The sequence below is a fragment of the Scomber scombrus genome, chromosome 2 (genome assembly GCF_963691925.1).
Source record: "Scomber scombrus chromosome 2, fScoSco1.1, whole genome shotgun sequence".
NCBI lineage: Eukaryota > Metazoa > Chordata > Actinopteri > Scombriformes > Scombridae > Scomber > Scomber scombrus.
The window spans coordinates 9,830,497-9,848,986 of NC_084971.1; the positions used below are offsets into that span (position 1 = coordinate 9,830,497).

General features: G+C 39.8%; 2 protein-coding genes across 2 annotated transcripts; one reads left to right on the forward strand and one right to left on the reverse strand.

The window, feature by feature from the left end:
* The first annotated feature begins 10,632 nt into the window (after positions 1–10,632).
* On the forward strand, positions 10,633–14,301 carry krt98 (keratin 98). The gene is made up of 8 exons (XM_062441559.1): positions 10,633–10,971; positions 11,606–11,688; positions 11,840–11,996; positions 12,603–12,764; positions 13,428–13,553; positions 13,752–13,972; positions 14,088–14,098; positions 14,204–14,301. The coding sequence occupies exons 1-8, from the start codon at positions 10,633–10,635 to the stop codon at positions 14,299–14,301; spliced, it is 1,197 nt and encodes a 398-aa protein (XP_062297543.1).
* Positions 14,302–15,900: 1,599 nt separating this feature from the next.
* krt15 (keratin 15) lies at positions 15,901–18,269 on the reverse strand. The gene is made up of 7 exons (XM_062441546.1): positions 17,787–18,269; positions 17,478–17,560; positions 17,198–17,354; positions 16,937–17,098; positions 16,660–16,785; positions 16,284–16,501; positions 15,901–16,106 (listed from the first exon to the last, which is right to left on the reverse strand). The coding sequence occupies exons 1-7, from the start codon at positions 18,228–18,230 to the stop codon at positions 15,998–16,000; spliced, it is 1,299 nt and encodes a 432-aa protein (XP_062297530.1). The 5' UTR covers positions 18,231–18,269; the 3' UTR covers positions 15,901–15,997.
* Positions 18,270–18,490: the final 221 nt, after the last annotated feature.

Sequence of the window (18,490 nt, forward strand, 5' to 3'; positions counted from 1 at the left end):
CTATGTAACTTTGCAGCCACAGTCGCCACAAATGGCAATTACCGGTTCATGACGCACCAAATTTCCCTTCATTTGCCATGATTCTCTTGAGTCAGTTTCTTGTTGTATTTTGTGATAAACCATTGAAATATTTATCTGTAACATGTTAAGACATAGTGTAACAGTAACACAAGGACAAGAGTTGAAGTCAACAAACTGACATAGTGACGCAAACATTAGCCATCATAAAAATACTGGTCATACCAGAGCAAGTGAGGCTGTAGCTGCAAATCCCAGAGCGTATTGAATAAAAGTGTGTTTTATTTGGAGCATCCTGGTGGTCGAGTGCCACATAAGCGCAGCGTCCCTGGTTTTGTATCTGGCCGGGTACCGGGTAGCTGCAGGTCATTCCCCTCTCTCTCTCCCTGTTTCCTGTCTGCTTCTCTGCCAGTTACTATATAAATAAAGGCAAAATACTGTAGCTAAAAAATAAATCTTTAAAAAAAAAAAAGTGTGTTTTATTGCTTATGAATGCAGTTAAGAGGAGGATTGTGTTATTTCTTTCATAGTCCTGCATTTAAATTTAAAATGACCAAAAAATAAAGTATGAGTGCACTGCAGCAGATCTTCCCAGACTTAATCTTTTTTTGTATTAGGCTTTGCTTAACCAAATGTAATCTTTAAAAGAAAATAATGTTATTATTATAGAAGCTTTTGTTTGGGGAGTTGAAACAGTTCAAAATTGTCTCAGATGTCCAATATTTGAGTCCCAAGTTGTTCTTGCCTTGATAGGAGTTCAAAATAAGTCAAGATGTTTATTTGTGTGGTCTTAAATCACTGTTGTCTATAGTCTCAGCAGGCCTGTCATCACCCACATTATGAAAACAGTGGATGACAAACTCCTCCCGACTCAGACCATCATTTAAACCAAGAAAAGAAAACTCCCTACTAAGAGCTCAGATTGGAAATATACACAAAAACCTGGGAGGTGTTGCTAGGTGTCCCGTGGGTGCAGAGAACTACATTTAGATGAGGATTGTGGTCCACCACAAAAGATATTCTCTACATCTCCTGAATACAATATAAATGTGTTCAGCAGAGTTCAAAGAAGACCTTTGTTTGAGACTATCTTACATTGGCACAAGACACAGACGGGGATGGGCAAATACCTAGCAGACTGGATTATCTGTTGAAATAGAGACAAGAAACTGCTTCACATTGGCAAGGTGTCAGAACAAAGTGGATGAGACCATAGATGGGTGTTTTCACTAAAACATGACTCATGGCAACACGGTTTACTGAAAAACTAAAAAATCTCCTGTCCAGTGTTGCAGGAAACCATTTTTATGTGTATATTTCTTTTATCTGTTGTGTCAATCTGCACTTTTTAAATTATATTGTAATTAGAGTCCGAGTAATATTTTGGTCTGATAACAACCTATCACAGATATATTGATATTGGCGAATATGTTGTCAGATATGTGCCAATATTTTTCATTTTTTTTAAAGTTATATAAGCAGCATTTTATTTATATTTGATCCCTTTTCTTAATTGAAGTTTGATATATACACTTTTTTGTCCTGTGTTCTTTATTTATATTATTTATAATCATTAAACTCTCAGTTAAGTTTACGGTTTCAATGCAGTGATGTCATTTGATGCCATAAAGTTTATATCAATGTCGTAATTTTGAAATTCTCTAATACAAGTATCTGCATCGGCCCCAAAAATCCAATATCAGTTGGGCCCTGTTTGTAATCACTTTGGTGAATGGGTTAGACATAAAGGGTGCAGTGAAGTTATAATGCATGTTTACAGCTTCTCATGAGAGCTTCAGACCCAGAATTAGCTACTTTTTGTGACTATATAATTATAATTCAGAAGAAAGGCTATATGACATCCAATATTTACTCAGAACACAAATTAGGACCTGCAAAACTTCCAGTTACACCAAACCCTTCCTTTCCTTTTAACTATATCTAAATCTTTAGGTGTCTCTACTTGTCCTTTGTGGGAGTTTTTTCATGCATTATGATGATAATAAACTGTGGGACTCAGGAGAAATACCACTAAATACTACTTTCCCTCTTTGTCCTCTTCTGATACACTCATGCAGTAATACAGTACACACAACTGCACATGAATGCACACTCTAATGAGAGCAAGCTGCTGCCAAGCAAGAAAACCCACTCCCTTCTTCAAATCCCACAGGGTAGTGAAAGGGGTGAAGTAAAACTGAAGATAAGATCCCTCGATAAACAGACTTCCTTTAGCAAAGGAGTGGTGTATTTTTCAGGAGACTGATCAATCTGGGCTCATTAAAAAGGAAGTGCTATACACCTTTTTACATTGTTTTATGTCCTTTTGTAGTGCAACTAAAATTATACACTAAAATTAAAGCAAACAACATTTTGAGAAACTCTGATTAAATATTTAGATACTGAAATGTTCCAAATCACCAGTGATTAATGGTCTGTGATTCTTGGTAGCAGCATTGCATTTTGGAGTAGTCTCACAATAAACTGTAGCAGGGATTTTACCTCCAGCAACAATAGTTTAATATTTCATCCATGATGTTCTGAGTTTCCTTCTTTCAGCTGAACAACAGCAGTTTCTATTCAACACCAAACAAAGAGAGTCAAGACTAAAGGAAGAGAAGCGATCAGACAATACCTGAACGGAAATCCACTGTTATGTTTTTTCACTTATGTCACCTTGACATTACAATACACTCTAAACATCATCACAACAATCCACTATTTGATTTGGTTGTAGCATAGCAACCACATGGAGAGTGTGTGTCACTATGAACTCATGCTTGAATCTCACCTATTGTCTTGAGGTCTGGATGGTTTGTTTTCCTGCATCTGAGAATGACATACTATCAATTTCATAGCACAGTGGGAATAATAACCAGCTGATGTTCGCATGTCTTACACAGAGTTATCACATCCAGTAAAATAAGTTGACACATCCACAACCTGTCTTGTCATGTCAAAATGGGACATCAGTAAATCTTAAGGTTTGTCACTGCAGCTGTCACATGTGTCACCAATGATACACAGCTATCAGTTTAATGCGTCACCTAAAGGTAGCAGTTCAAACTTGTTTTTCTTGAGGATACACACAACACAGCATGGACAAACAGCTCCTCTCCCTAATTCCTCCAATTAAAAACCCCAATTTTTCCAGTTTTTTATTGAAAATGATGCAGTTTAATGTGTCACTGTACTCTGAAATGAAAGCAAAGAACAAATAAACAACTGCAGTTAAAACCAAAATGTATTCTCAACTTTTGACTCATCAGAGTAGCCACCTTTGGCAGATAACAGCTGAACACTATTGAACACAATGGAAATCAAGTATTGTTCAGAAAGTTCTTCCCAACTCTGATGCAAAAGTGTCCATAAATGTGTAGCACTTGTAGGTTGCTTTGCTTTCACTCTTCTGTCCAGTTCATCCCGAACCAGCTGGATGGGATTTAAGCCTGGAGACTGTGCTGGCCACTCCATGTTTTCAAGCTTACCATCTTGGTCTTTTTTCCTAAGGTAGTTCTGGCATAGCTTGGACTTATGTTTTGGGTCATTATCTTGCTGTAGGATTAACCCCTGACCAACTACGTGCATACCAGAGGGTATTGCATGGCGCTGCAGAATGCTTTGGTAGCCGACCCTGGATCCAGAAAAACAGCCCCAGACCATCATGCTTCCTCCTCCACGTTTGACAGTTAATGTCACACACTGAGGAACCATCCTTTCTACTCAACGGCGTACAAAACTCCTGCGTGATGAACAGAATATTTTAAATTTTGATTCATCAGTCCATAACACTTTCTTCCAGTCTTCAGTAGTCCATTGGTGGTGTTTCATGGCCCAGGCAAGCCTTTTCTTATTCTGACGTCTTAGCAATGGCTTTCTTGCTGCAACTCGACCTGTCAAACCTGCAACTGGAAGTCTTCTCTTCACAGTTGAAACTGAGACTTGCTTACTACGACCACTATGAAGCTGTGCTTGAAGCTGTTGTCCTGTGAGCCGCCTATCACGCAAGCTGTTGACTCTCAGAAACTTGTCTTCTGACTCTGTTGTGGCTTTGGGTCTGCTAGACCTCTTCCTTTCAGAGTTTCCCCCAGTTTCTGAGTGCGTTTTGATGGTGAAGGAAACTTTCTTCGCATTTTCTCTGTAGGAAAGACCTACATTTTTAAGTGTTTTTGTATAATTTTCAGTTTTGGTTAACTTAACCTTTTTTTTAACCTCTGGCTGTTCACCACTTACCTTTGTACCATGTCAAGCTATTCATTGGACTTGAACTGCTTGAATTTCAATAAAAAAGTGGAAAAATTGGGGTGTTCTAAAACTTTTGACCGGTAGTGTATATATATATATATATATATATATATATATATATATATATATATATATATATCAATTCAAGAAAAAGGCAGTAGTTCAGTGGCAACACAAAAAGTGATTGAAACAATTGCAGCCACAAAAGTGCATGAACATCCACAAAAAAATCCAATTAAAATAAAAAAATAATTAAATAAATAAAATATATAACACTTCAAAATCATGAAATTAAATGAAACAATAAAGTAAGACAAAGAAGAATTAATAATACATCAAATGAATGAAATAGAATAAAAGTACATTGATATATATAGATTTTTAAAAATTTGAGCAGCAATTACTGAGCAGCCTGTTGCACTGTTCAGGAAATATTTATACAGCAGTTAAATCTGTACCAGGACAGATTTCTGCAGCACCTTTATGATATTTAACAAGAACAAGGTTTGCCTCTAGGTGTGTGTGCTGAGAGGAACACAACTTAGATAGTGGTTTGTGAATCATTTGCAAACGTATGACTTCTAGAGAAAATCCATATCATGAAAGCATTACAAGTTAATAAGTTCTTTCTTGCATAACAATGGCCATTTAATAAAGTCTTTCCTGCGAACAGATAAACATCAGAGGGTGTAGCTCTGTACAGAGTTACATTAACTATGAATCACAGCTGTGGGCCTGTGTGGAGCAACATGGTCCGTGGAGCCTCCTCCTGATGTACCACACCCCTCCGCAGCAGGCATCATCACATTCTGCTTAACTCTTTAGCCTGCACTGTGCAATAACATCATGCATGCAACACCTTCGACCGAGTTCCTGGACTGAATCATAGACTGAACATCCACAGTAAAATGTGCTGAGGCGTGGGATTACACCTGTGTCTGGCTATGTAGTATGAGGTGTGACACGCTCGGGTTTGTGTGCTGTGGAACCAGCTTCTAGACATGAAGTTAAACATTCACTAACACCTTGAGTTATCAGCTAGACTTATCTTTTCAGCCACTGTATCTCAAGTAAACACAAGTCTTTTGTCAATAGTGCCACCTTGCTTTATACCTTTAGTTCCATTAATAAAGATATATTACCAGAAGGCTTGGTCTGTTCAAAAGTGAAAACACCTTATGACAACGAATTAATGCACCAACACAAGCTGCTGTTTTTGCCACAAATGGAATAGATGACTACTGAAGTGCAGTGATAAAGAATGTTAAGTGCTATAGAATGATGTCATTAATGGGGTTTCACATAACATGAATAAATATCACATTTGACATATATATCCCTCAAGTAAACATTTTTTTCAAGTATAACTTGAACTGCAGTTGCTTCATTTATTGTGGTTGCTTAACCTAATGAATAATAGATTATACCATGGCTAATAAAAGGAGAGAAAACTGACATTATTTAACCTTTGAGTTGCATCAGCAGACCTCTTGTTTTAAATCAACTCACGCTTCAGAGAAATATTCAAAGGAACTGCCAGAAATAATATAAGTATCATGTTGCAAACCTACGCAGAGTTCATACTGTAAGTGATACTTGAGAAATAGATGATGTGATGAGGTTTTTTGGGGTTGACGCATCTCAAAGTTGACTTGACAAATGCAACAGATGATCAACAGTGCCACACCCTTCCTGTGAAACAGATTTCTGAGTTGTGGAGGTGAGTTGCACAGCCGAAGAGCTCCCTCTAGCGATGGTCACTGCAAAAACTGCCCACCATGGAAATCCAGCATGCACCCATTTTTGTGTAATGAGTCAAAGTGAATCCACACCTGAGAGAGTTATGAAAGTTTTAAAGAAGTAAGAGTCCAAACTGGTTAAACAAATTTCTTCCTCCTTAAGAAGAATATGATGTTGATCTTCCTGTGTATTTTATCAGTCAGCGTATATTTATACATGTAATGAGGTCAGAGGTAATTAAAAGTACATTTAAACCATGGCGCTATCTGTTTAATGAATATTTAAAAATGAATGTTTCATGTTCAGTGGGTTGCAAGCCATTTAAAGCACAATTCAAAGTAAGCAGACACATATTTTCTCTCTTTGTCTTCCTACTAAGACATTCACAAAGTATTTAGTTATATAATACAACTGCAAACAAATGCACACTGTAGCCGACATCTAATAACAGCAAGCAGCTGCAGAATGTGTCCGTGAAAGCATCTGGACATAATGGGAGTGAGCAGAGAAGAAAGACACACATCTCTTTCTTGTTCTTGTTAGCAGGTAATTTTGTGTCCACTTTGAGTTCTCTGCCTCTTCAGTTTTGAACAATGAATCAAAGTGGGCGTGGACAGCTGTTGGGAGGTGGTGAGTTTATGCTTGGTCAGGATTGGTCAGTGTTGAGTGTTGAAACTTTTTTTTAAATTTTATATCTTTGCGACATCATTCTTTGAGCTTGCTTACACCTCGAATCCCTGAATTGTTATTTTAACCACTGACGGATAAATTAAACCAAACCAGCACACTTAAGACAACTCAATGAAAACATAACCTGCACTGTTTTATTTCATAATATAATATACAGTACTGTGCAAAAGTTTTAGATAATCTTTGTGTGTTTCCAGAGAAAGTGTTTCCATGCTGAGCTGCAGTGATGGGATAGTAAGACATAGACGGTATTTTGTTTTAAAAAGACACATTTTGAAGATAGACTGCTGAATACTCATGTTAGTTTCAGATAAAATTAGTTTTTTACACAAAAGAGAACTGATTTATCTCGCCTCCTACTGGATGAGCAAGAGGATTGATTATGGCAAGAAAAAACAGTGTCAGTGTACATAAGGATGTTGTTTTAAGAGATACTTGAAAATGTATTCTTTAATTATGAACCCATACGTTTTTAAAGGTGGCCTTTTCCTTGGGCTGATTTTACATTGACCTGCTGGAATCTCTATTCCCAATATGTGATGATTTTGATGACATTATAAATAAGACTGTGATTCATTATTCATTTTATGCATTCCTTTTTTTCAATATATTAAAAAGTAGGTCTGCACTGGATTTATGTGCTGGATACTTGATTAGCCCCTTTGAAGAGCTGCAATCATACAGCCAGACCATGCTTTTCAAATGCACAATGTATTATGTAGAAGCTACAAGATCAGGGCAGTTGTGTGCGTAATGCAACACACCAAAAGCAGTAACTTTTATGAACAATAAATACCTATGCTGTCCAAGCATATGCACATAAAGGTGTGTTACTACACCTGCAGTTTCTCCCTCCACATGCAAACATACCATCAACCTGTCTTATCAGAGAGAAAGAGATGTAGGGTGCCGATGTGGTACAAAGGAGGCAGGCAGAGCAGCATTTTTGTCTTGAGTGTTTGATAGAACAAAAGACCTATCAGTACTTATAATCCAGGAGTGAGAACAGTGACTTGAGGAACATGTTTAAGGGAAATGGAAAAAATGGAGAAAGTTGTTTTACAAGCCTGTCACACCTATCAGGGTGCTACATTACTTGAGGGCTGTAAGGCCTGAAGGTGTTTGTGGGAAAGAAAGTTTAGATTTTAAAATGTATTCACAAGCCAAAACTAGACCAGAATAGCTTCTCCTATAAACAACAATAATTTTAATTTATAAGTCTTTGCTACCTTAATTACCTTTTTTGTTTTATTAGACAAGCAGGGATGATTGCAGGGCTACTGGGCGGATCATGGCATTTAGATGAAACTGCTCAGCCAGTGGGGCAAGCCAATGCAGTTTAGCCTGAGCAGATTTAATCTAGATACAAGACTGAATGAGAGTGGGATTAAATGCAGTTTAAAGATGTGAGAGAATGGTGTCACCTGACCTGTCAGACAGATCAGTAGATTTAATATGGCAGACCTTGTTACCTGCTACAGGACCTAAAAATGGAAAAATATAATTTAATTTGAATACTGGGCCTCTTCCCAACAAAAGGCACATCTCACTGTGTACTGATAACTGTCAAATCTTTTTAACAGCTTCACTACAAGTAATTACTGTCCTTAATTGAAAGCTACAACCCAGTCTACAGTTTAAGAGATCCAAGATAAGACACTGGTTTCTGTGTTTTCTTTCGACTTTAAACATGCATCAGCCCTCGAATCATCCACACCAATCATTTCACTGACTGATATCCTTCAAGGTTCAAGGTTCAAGGTTTGTTTATTGTCATTCAAAACATGCTTTTACATGAACAGAATGAGATTTGCACTCAGGTCCCAGCAGCATAATAAAGTGACAGTCATAAAATAAAAATAACATTAATCATGATTATAAAAAAATAAATTAGGGCTTTAATAATCAATAAAAAAAGATCTGCTGCATAATGGAAGCATGCACTGGATTAGAATGTGTGTCATTCCCCTCCAATAATATTTTGCACATTGTACTATATAAAAAAACACAACTGAAGCATTCATTCTTCAGTCGTTATCAAACCATCAGTCGTGTCTTTCTCAGGACTCACCCTGCTTATCAGCCTGAGCGTTGACTGAAGAGGTTGTGAAATGAAAACAAAGTAGGGGTGGAGACAAGTGAGAGATAACTGAAAACAAAAAAAATGTAGGTGATCAGTTCTTGCTAGTGTGAGGATGTGTATGTGTGGAGGATTATAAACCAATGAAACCAAATGGTACATTTTTACAAGTTAATGTCAAACTTGTACAATCATGATGTGGGTGTTAATCACATTAATTTTCATAAAAACTATATTTTCATATATGTACACACACAAAGACATACAAGAGCATACTAAAGCTGTAAGCCCATAGGTAACGTCACATTTAAAGTTGCGGGAGTACTCAGAGATGGAAGAAAAATCCAGATCCACTTAAGTGCTATACAGAGAACATGTACAAAACCGTCAGTCACAGGCACAGACCACATGCGTTTGTTTGTTTTATTTATTAGCATTGGTAGTGAACAATGATATCTGACATTCTCACAATCTTTCTACTTATTTAAGAGGATATTGACCCTATGACAAGTTCAGTCATTTGTTCAGACAATGTGCCTCATTTTGTCTTCCATAGTTGTTCCATCCTTTTCTGCTGCCTTAAGTTCCAATTGGCATTTGGGTCAGGGTTAGGGTCAGCTTTAGGAGCCATGTGAAGTCAGGAAAAAGGCTGATATGGTACGACTCTGGAACAGATTAATTGACATGCCTGCCAACAGATTTACTGAACAAATCTTTTAATGTAATTGTTCAAATAACTATCCATGGAGCCCACAGAGTTGTTTTCAATGTTTAATTTACTCTACATAAAATGATTCAAGTTTCATTATAGTGTTAGTTATTTCAAGACTGACGAAGAAGAAATGTTTTAGATAAAGCCTAAGCAAACCTACTTACTTAGCATGTTTCCCATCCAGAGCAAATTGTCACCCCTATCCCGCAGAGTACACAGGTATGTTGCTCAGGTGGACAGAAAGAGTCACCTGTGTGATTGAGATGAAATATTTTACAGTTGATTGTTGTTGTTGAATGTTTGACTTGTGCTTTTCCAGAGACATAGCAGGTGGGCGTACAGGTTTAAATACCAGTCATTTAACAAAGGCTTATCTTCAAGGTATGAAAAGATGGTACAATTAAGTTACAACTGTTATGTTGTGACACATGCTATTAGCTTTACTTGTTCCTTTTTGTTTTCTATTGCCTCTGTATTACATGTGAAGCAAGCAGAGTCTTGTAGGCCTCTGTGGGCTTGTCACCTTTGGTTTTGTGACAGTTGAGTATTTATTTATTCATCAGAGTATATTGTATAATGACTAGTACACACAATCGTGAACATCTTGGCTCTAAACTTTTGAGACAAAAATAACCTCAGCCATCTTAGAAATGCTTTGCCCTCTACCTTTGGCCCCAAGTTTCACTGAGGTGAAATTGTCACTTGTATGTGCCATTTCTGTCACTGGTGTGAGCAATCAGGCTAAATGAATACTTACTATATAGCTGTACATAGTCTATTCTTCTTTACCGTAGGTGTACATTATTTAAGAATGCATGTTTTGTGTCTTTAAACCCGCTGTTACACACTGCTACAGGTTCAGGACTACAAGAAATGTATTCAAGGAATACCTTTTCATTGAGAAATGTTAAAATGTGGAATCACAAGTTTGACCTGTAAAGAAGGTGAATAACCCCCTACCCACCAACCACCACACCCATGCTGATGGAGAGATTGTATGGGGGTAGCCTGTCAGCTGCATTCTTCCCTTTCAACTCCCAGCCCTTCCCACTTTGCTGCTGCTATATAACCAAGGACACTCAATTGATGCGTTCAACTGCTGATCACCTCCAGTATCCCTACCTAGTCCAGATTCAAATCCTTCAGCATGTCTTTCAGCTCAAGATCCTACGGCTCAAGGACCATGAGTGTCTACGGTGGAGCAGGTGGTCGTGGGACCCGTATCTCCTCAGCCCAGATGAACTATGCACCATCCCATGGAGGCCTCAACCTTGCCGACGGCCTGGACCTCCATGTCGGAGCCAATGAGAAGGCCACCATGCAGAATCTGAATGACCGTCTGGCCTCCTACCTGGAGAAGGTCCGCACCCTGGAGAAGGAGAACAACCAGCTGGAAAAGCAGATCAGGGATTGGTACGCGAGCAAAACTATCATCTCCCACGACTACACCAGCTACTTCGTCATCATCGATGACCTGAAGGACAAGGTAAGAGGAAGCAGGGAGATGTGGATGTGTTTCAGTCTTTTCTATTATCTTTTCATCTTTGTGATATTATTGTATCTTGTGAGTTTAGGAGTTTAGAAGTAAGGGGTTGGACAGGTATTTGTTGGTATGTACTGCATGTGGCTTAACTGTGATTTCGGGGTTAAGGTATGACAGGTGACATTTCATTTAGAGAGCTAGTAAATCCATCATTGGCATAGTTTAGAAGTAAGCCATCTCATCAGGAAGCACATGACACAACCAGACAGCAGTGAGACGGCAATTTTCGTGACTGTCATTCCTACAGTGCATCACATCTTGCCGACAGCGTTCAGTGTCACAGTGATAATTACAGAAGCCACAGCCTGACTGACATTATTAAGTATCATCACTATCAGTGTATATCTTTATGAGTAAATAACCACTCCAATAACCACATTTAAAGGGATCCCTTCTAAAAAAGCCTTAAAATGGGATATCAAAATAAATCAGTGTATAACATACTTTTTGAACTCTAAATGTCAATATATTGGCCTAAAACATCCCATAGCGGTAGTGCTGTTGTGTCCAGTAAACTATTAGAAACATGAGATGTCTCTTTTTTGACTTGTTTCCTTGTGTTTATTTCCCTTCTCAGATTCGTATCGCCTCCAGACTCAATGCCAAGACAATCCTGGACATCGACAATGCAAAACTGGCTGCCGATGATTTCAAAACCAAGTGAGTGTGCCCTCTCCAACCTGCCACATAAGTGAAACCTTACTTGTGCATCAAAGCGTGACGTCACGTCTAACTAACAACTTCTAATCTTAACGATCCACTAAAACCTGTCTGACCTGCCTGGACTTCCTCCTGTGCCCTCTGCCCTCAGGTATGAGAACGAGCTGGCTATGAGGATGGCTGTGGAGGCAGACATTGCAGGACTGAAGAGGGTGCTGGACGAGATGAATCTGGCCAGGATGGATCTGGAGAGTCAGTATGAGAACCTGAAGGATGAGCTCATCATGCTCAAGAGGAACCATGAAGAGGTGAGGGTGTAGAGAGTGGTGGGGAACCAAATTGAACTAGCTCAGGGTTGGTTGAGAACAAAAAATGTCAGCACATAATACATTCACACAGGCCAACACCCACACTGTGTATGCACAGTGTCTGAAAGTAAATGTTAGTACACGAGTGATAAATGACACAATGTTCAACATCATCCATCGTTTTAGCAGCTGGGAACTTTACACAGCAGCTATTCATTACATGAAAAAGTTCTCATCATTTGTTATGGTCCATTGTAACCTAAACCAGACTAATTGTGCACACATGACCTCGGCCTCACCTCTGATAGCAGTGAGGAAATTGCATGTTTTTATAAACAGCTCTGTTGCCCTCTCCATTCTCCCAAAGCTGCCCCCTTCTCCACCGCACACTTCCTAGTATTCTTCTCTGCCTCCATTAGCTCATTGTCACCGTTTGTCTCAGACACACAAACACACACTCACACAGTTCTTAATAGAGATCAAAGAACCAAAAGCATGCATGCATACAATACAGGAAGATACTTTTGTTATAATAAATAAAAAAATACCTGATTACATTGAGATTTTGCACCGACTGATCAAGGTGTTGCCCTTTGACCCCCACAGGAGCTGGTTATGATGAGGAGTCAGATGGGCGGCCAGGTCAACGTGTCCGTAGACGCTTGTCCCTCTACAGACCTGAACAAGGTTATGACAGACATCAGGGAACACTACGAGAGTGGCATCGCCAAGAACCGCAAGGATCTCGAGTTGTGGTACCAGAACAAGGTGAGAAAATACCAGCGGTGGAAAGTAACTTAGTAGAATATTGAGGTACTTGATTATTACCATGTTATGCTTCTTTATACTTTCAATCCACTACATGTCAATGAAATGTTGTACTTTTCTACACTACATTTATTTGACAGCTTTAGTTACTTTTCACATTTTCACATGAAATCAAAGATTACAAAATAAGTCAAAAACAGAAAACAGATTCCTATCTTATTAATTTATCTGTTGACCCTTTGGAGGGTTGGGAACCACTGGATTAAACTAGCTACTGTATATAAAGTAGCTGCAGCTACAACGGTAACATGCTGCTTACACACTGATTCTGTATTTCAGTATTCAGTATTAATAATCAAATGATGTCATATATAATACTATATCCATTCAAAACATCACCAGGTACGAAAACACTACTTTTAATACTTCATGTGAGTAGGATTTTTCATGTAGGACTTTTACTTGTAATTTAATATTTTGACATTGCTGTATTGTTACTTTTACTAAGTAAAGCATCTAAGTACTTCTTCCACCACTGCAAAATAAAAACTGTTTAATTGATTTTTAAAGAGCTTTGTGGAATTTTCTTATCTTGAGAGTACGACAGTCATCTGCTGTAATTCTTGAGTAAAACATGTAACGCTTTGTCTTTGATATGCTTAGATCACAGCAGTGGAGCAGGACGTGGTTGTACACACAGAAAGTCTATTAACATCCCGCACAGAGATTAAAGAACTGAAGAGCACGCTCCAGAGGCTTGAGATCGAACTGCAGTCCCATTTGAGCATGGTATGTCAACATATACTGATAATAATGATCATCTACTGCATTTGAAACTGTAAGCATATAGTTCCAAGTCTACAACACTGTAGATGTGTTTAATGATGCAGAATCACAATCAGACCTACAGGTCTTGCAGTCAGTGCATCAAAATCTTAATCACTGAATGTTCACTCACATGACAACTTCACCCTCTGACACCACCAGAAAGCATCTCTGGAGGGCACTGTGGCAGAGACTCAGGCCCGCTATGCTGCACAGCTAGCAAGTCTTCAAAACATGGTCACAAGCCTGGAGGCCCAGCTGTCCCAGCTCCATGCCAACATCACAAGCAGCAAGCAAGAGTACGACATGCTGCTGGACCTCAAGACCAGGCTGGAGCTGGAGATCGCAGAGTACAGACGGTTGCTGGATGGGGAGGATGAAAGGTGAGAGAGATGAGGGAGAGATCAGATGTTATAGGTGAAAAAAAATGTAATGTTTTAATCACAAAGTCTATACATTCTAACATTTTCTTCTTCTTGTCCTCCTCTCCATCACCAGCTCAAGGCAAGGTAAGCATTCTTTAATTTTCTTTAATGTGCTGCTCAAATCTTAACAGCGTTTGAAAAGACATGACAAGATTTTCTCATGAATGTTGTTTCTTTTCTTTTCCTCAGTGGTCACCAAGGTCATCACAGTGGTGGAGACAGTTGTGGATGGAAAGGTGGTTGGAACCAGCAAGACTGTTGATGTGGACGTCGATCAGATTGAGTGATGCGTTGGAAGCTTTGTTAAAAATCAATAAAGATCATGCAACTGAATCAGCTCCTGTATATGTGATTTCATTGCTTATGCTACATTTTCATCATCATTGTTCCTCACTGACAAATAATGAATCTTTAATCTTAAAGAACAGATATCAGAGCAGATATTGCTTCTGATGGCTATTTTATTTTATGTGCCCATGTATTTTTAAAAGTAGCATTAATCAGCATTTTTATACAAACAATGGATCAAGTACTGTACATGTAATGAAAAAGGGGTCACTTGTAGTCACAAACTCAGAGAATTATCTTCTAACTCTGCACTTCTAGGGAGCTTTTCAGCCTCTTATAGCTCATCGTTTTGCTTTAATGATACAATTATTATACGATTGAGTCTTACTGCTCTCATCAACCTTGTTTCCAGCATCAGCGGGCAGCTTTATATAGCAAACAGTTGATAGCAAACAACATCTGATAAACAGACAGTAAGGCTAAGCTAAAGCCAAGGAATTTGAACTTTCATCAGTGGCTAGAAATAACTCCAGTGGGATGATATGTGGCTTTGTTTGTGGCTATGATGCTGTAACAAAAAAAACCCTATAGACCTCCATTAAAAAACTAAAAAAAACGTTTGTAGCTTCAAGCTGCAAACCAAGTTACTCTTTGCATTATGCATTTTTAATCCATGAAGATTTATTATTGTAAAGCTCCTGCAGAGCTTTGAAAAGTTATTTTTATGTGTGTGATGTCATCTCACGATAAAAAGACTTTGGGACAGGCAGGTGGGCCCATGGAATAAAAAGTAAATGCACATGTGTAGTGGGCTCCACATGACACAAGCAAATCAGAAAGCACCTCTGGATTGCTGGCCTTCCTTCACTGAAATAAATGAGTGCCAAAATAGAGCCATCCTTTGCCCCCTAGTGGCCAAACATCAATTGATGCAACTTTAGTCAGTGTAATGACAGACTTATCCCAGCATGCATGAGGGGAAGTGAAGCACACTCCCTTGATAAGTTGGCCTTCGGAAAATCAAATACATATGCAAATTGTGTTTAATAAAAGTTCAACTTGAAACAGAAAATCTTAATTGACTGGGGGTTAAAAGTCCTGATGAGCATGCATGCTGTTTTTAACAAATGCTCTGCTTCAGTCTTATAGTTCAGACCTGAGAGCTGTACAACTGTAGTGTTGTATTGCTGAACACTGGATAGTCTTTGGGGTTTAAATCCTGAAGTCACTTGTATCTCAGAGAAATGAATGAGAAGAGGCAAGACCAGCTAGCCTCAGGTTTCATATTAGCAACCTTATCTTCACAGACCCATTTTATCTGTCCTTTATAGTCAGGACATAATGTGGCTAACACTGCTGAAGTACTGCAGCTTCGAGCTATTATGATTTCATTGTGTGTAGGTTTTATACACATATGTCCCAAAGTTATGAATGTTTGAACTATCAAACATCTAAATTGACATTCATCAGTAGGAAGATGAAATTTACAATTTCAAAACATTGCAGCTGTAACCATCATGATATTATTTTGAATGAAGCAGACACATTTAGTCAGACACAGAGAACAAAATGGCAGTCGGCAAACAGAGAGCCTTTTATTTTGTTCAGACATGTACGTGATGGAAGTACTGGATTCAGATTTGCTTTTGGTTGTCAGGTGTTGCTCCCTTGTGTTTGTTTGCTGCGTGAGACAGATTAGGTGCTGGTGGTGGAGGATGACACCACCTTGCCGTCCTTCAGTTCCTCTGTCACCACTATCACCTTGGTGCTGGTCTTCATACTGCTGGTCGATGAAGCGCCAAAGCTGTGGAGGGTAACACAATCATTGTTATATTAGTTTATGATGAAAACATACAAATGTTCTGTTAGTTGTACACATACAGTTTATTTTTATTTTAAGAAATAATATAAGACCGTACATTCACACGCAATCACATCATGCATTTCTGTACAAAGCTCTGATCCTTCTCTCCTCTCTTACCTGCCCTCTCCGTCCAGCAGTCTTCTGTATTCCGCAATTTCCATCTCCAGACGGGTCTTGATGTCGAGCAGCATTTTGTATTCTTGGCCCTGGTGTTCCATGTCAGCACGTAGTTGCATCAATTGTTCTTCCAAGCTCGTCACCTGCCTCTGGAGGCCTTGTAGCTGCATTGAGTATCGGCCCTCTGTGTCAGCTAAAGTGCCTTCCAGAGCCGCTTTCTGCAGGAGGGAAGAGAAGAAAAGAGAGGCGGTGAGGAGAGAAACAATGAACACACTGAAACATACTGTAGGTGTATCAAACTTTGAATGACATATTGCAGAGAGTGGAATAGGTAAAGAATGTGCAGAATGAAAAAGGGAGTAAGATGAGGGTTTACCATGCTTAGCTGGGATTGTAGCTCGATCTCCAGGCCCTGCAGTGTACGACGGATCTCAGAGATTTCGGACTTGGAGGTCTGTAGAGTTTCTGTGCTCACGGCCACCTCCTTGTTCAGCGCCTCTGTCTGCAGTAGACATGGGAGAATATCAGTGTTATGTTTAACTATATGCCTTCAAACTAGATTCTAAGCAGACAATTAAAATTACTAAGTGAAATAAATATATAGTGCTGGATGTCGTGTTAAATATATACCAGAGTACAGGGTTGAGTCTTACCTTTGACTGGAACCAGTGTTCCAACTCTCTCTGGTTCTTGGCAGCCACACCCTCATACTGCTCACGGATCTCAGCCATGATGGTGCTCAGGTCTACCTGTGGTTTTGCATCCACCTCCACGTTGATCTGTCCGGTCATCTGTGACCGCATGGATGCCATTTCCTGTTGAATACACAGATTGGTAAGAGGTTTGTTGGGCTCCTTTTACCTTACAGTAACGAATTAATCGCCATGCAAATCCACTCAGTTTGCTTTGCCCACCTCCTCATGGTTCTTCTTGAGGAAGATCAACTCCTCCTTGAGACCTTCTATCTGCATCTCCAGGTCTGATCTGGCCAGTGTCAGCTCATCCAACAGTCTCTTCAGACCTGCGATGTCTGCCTCCACTGATTGACGCATAGCAAGCTCATTCTCAAACCTGTTACACAGCAAGAGATCAAACATCAGTGTTTGCACCTTCAAAATATGCATCTCTTGTTCTCTTTAGAGTCAATTCTTTTTTACATTTCACAGAGAAACTCGCAGTCATCATGATTCTTACTTGGTTCTGAAGTCGTCTGCTGCCAGTTTGGCGTTGTCAATAGCCAGATAGATGCCTCCGTTGGTACGGGTGGCATCCTGGATCTGTGATGAAGAAATGTTTCATGTAACATAATTAGTGGAGTTCTTTCATCAAACTGTCTCCAACTGCAAACAGACTCCAGACATTAACTATGCTGTCAGCAACAAAAAGCAATACATGTAACACAAGGACAGTAATGCTCACAATCATTGACTTTAAATTCCAGTGGATCATTTTGCACTGCATGATAAACTACAGCGTGACATGCTTTGGCATCTTGTGACATACCTTTCCCTGCAGGTCAGCAATGGTGAGCTCAAAAGCTGAGAAGTCACGGGACCTGGGGGAGGTCTTGCTCTCCAAGAACTGGCGGATCTTGAGTTCCAGCTCAGCATTGGCCTTCTCAAGGCTGCGAACCTTGTCCAGGTAGGAGGCCAGACGGTCATTCAGGTTCTGCATGGTGGCCTTCTCGTTGGTGCCTGCGCCAATGTCAATGCAACCACCTGCTCCATAGCCTGCGCCATCTCCCATGCCAAAACTATAACCACCTGCACCACCTCCTGAGCTGAAAACGCTGGCGGAGGAGATTCTTGCTCCACTGCCACCTGCACCACCATACACACTTGAGGCATAGCCCCTACGCACTGAACCTCCACCCAAGCCTCCACTTGAATAGGAGCGCCCAGAGAATGAGCTTTTAATGCCGCCGCTTCTCATTGACATGGATGCCATTGTAATGGTTTGCTGAGAAGGTCTGCCTGTCTTGGAGAGGAGATGATAGACTGAGATGCACAGCCTTGCCTCCTTCAGCTTTTATATCCTTCACAAGGCATGCTCCCTCGGCTGTGAGTGGGGGCGTGCAGAACTGAAGGGAGGAGCATAATCTGAGATGGGTGCTCTGCCCCACCCATCAACCCCCATCCCCCCCCCCCCCCCCCCCCCCCCGTCAGGTTCATTTTATGCAACGATTCTGGGGAGAAAGTGGGGTTACA

Excerpts from the sequence above, each read along its gene's own strand:
- krt98 (XM_062441559.1), top strand. The coding sequence starts at position 10,633 with ATGTCTTTCAGCTCAAGATCCTACGGCTCAAGGACCATGAGTGTCTAC. Across the intron at positions 10,972-11,605 it reads TCGATGACCTGAAGGACAAG|ATTCGTATCGCCTCCAGACT; the intron begins GTAAGAGGAAGC and ends TTCCCTTCTCAG. Across the intron at positions 13,554-13,751 it reads TGCAGTCCCATTTGAGCATG|AAAGCATCTCTGGAGGGCAC; the intron begins GTATGTCAACAT and ends TGACACCACCAG.
- krt15 (XM_062441546.1), bottom strand. The coding sequence starts at position 18,230 with ATGGCATCCATGTCAATGAGAAGCGGCGGCATTAAAAGCTCATTCTCT. Across the intron at positions 17,099-17,197 it reads TCAAGAAGAACCATGAGGAG|GAAATGGCATCCATGCGGTC; the intron begins GTGGGCAAAGCA and ends TGTATTCAACAG. Across the intron at positions 16,107-16,283 it reads CTGCTGGACGGAGAGGGCAG|CTTTGGCGCTTCATCGACCA; the intron begins GTAAGAGAGGAG and ends TACCCTCCACAG.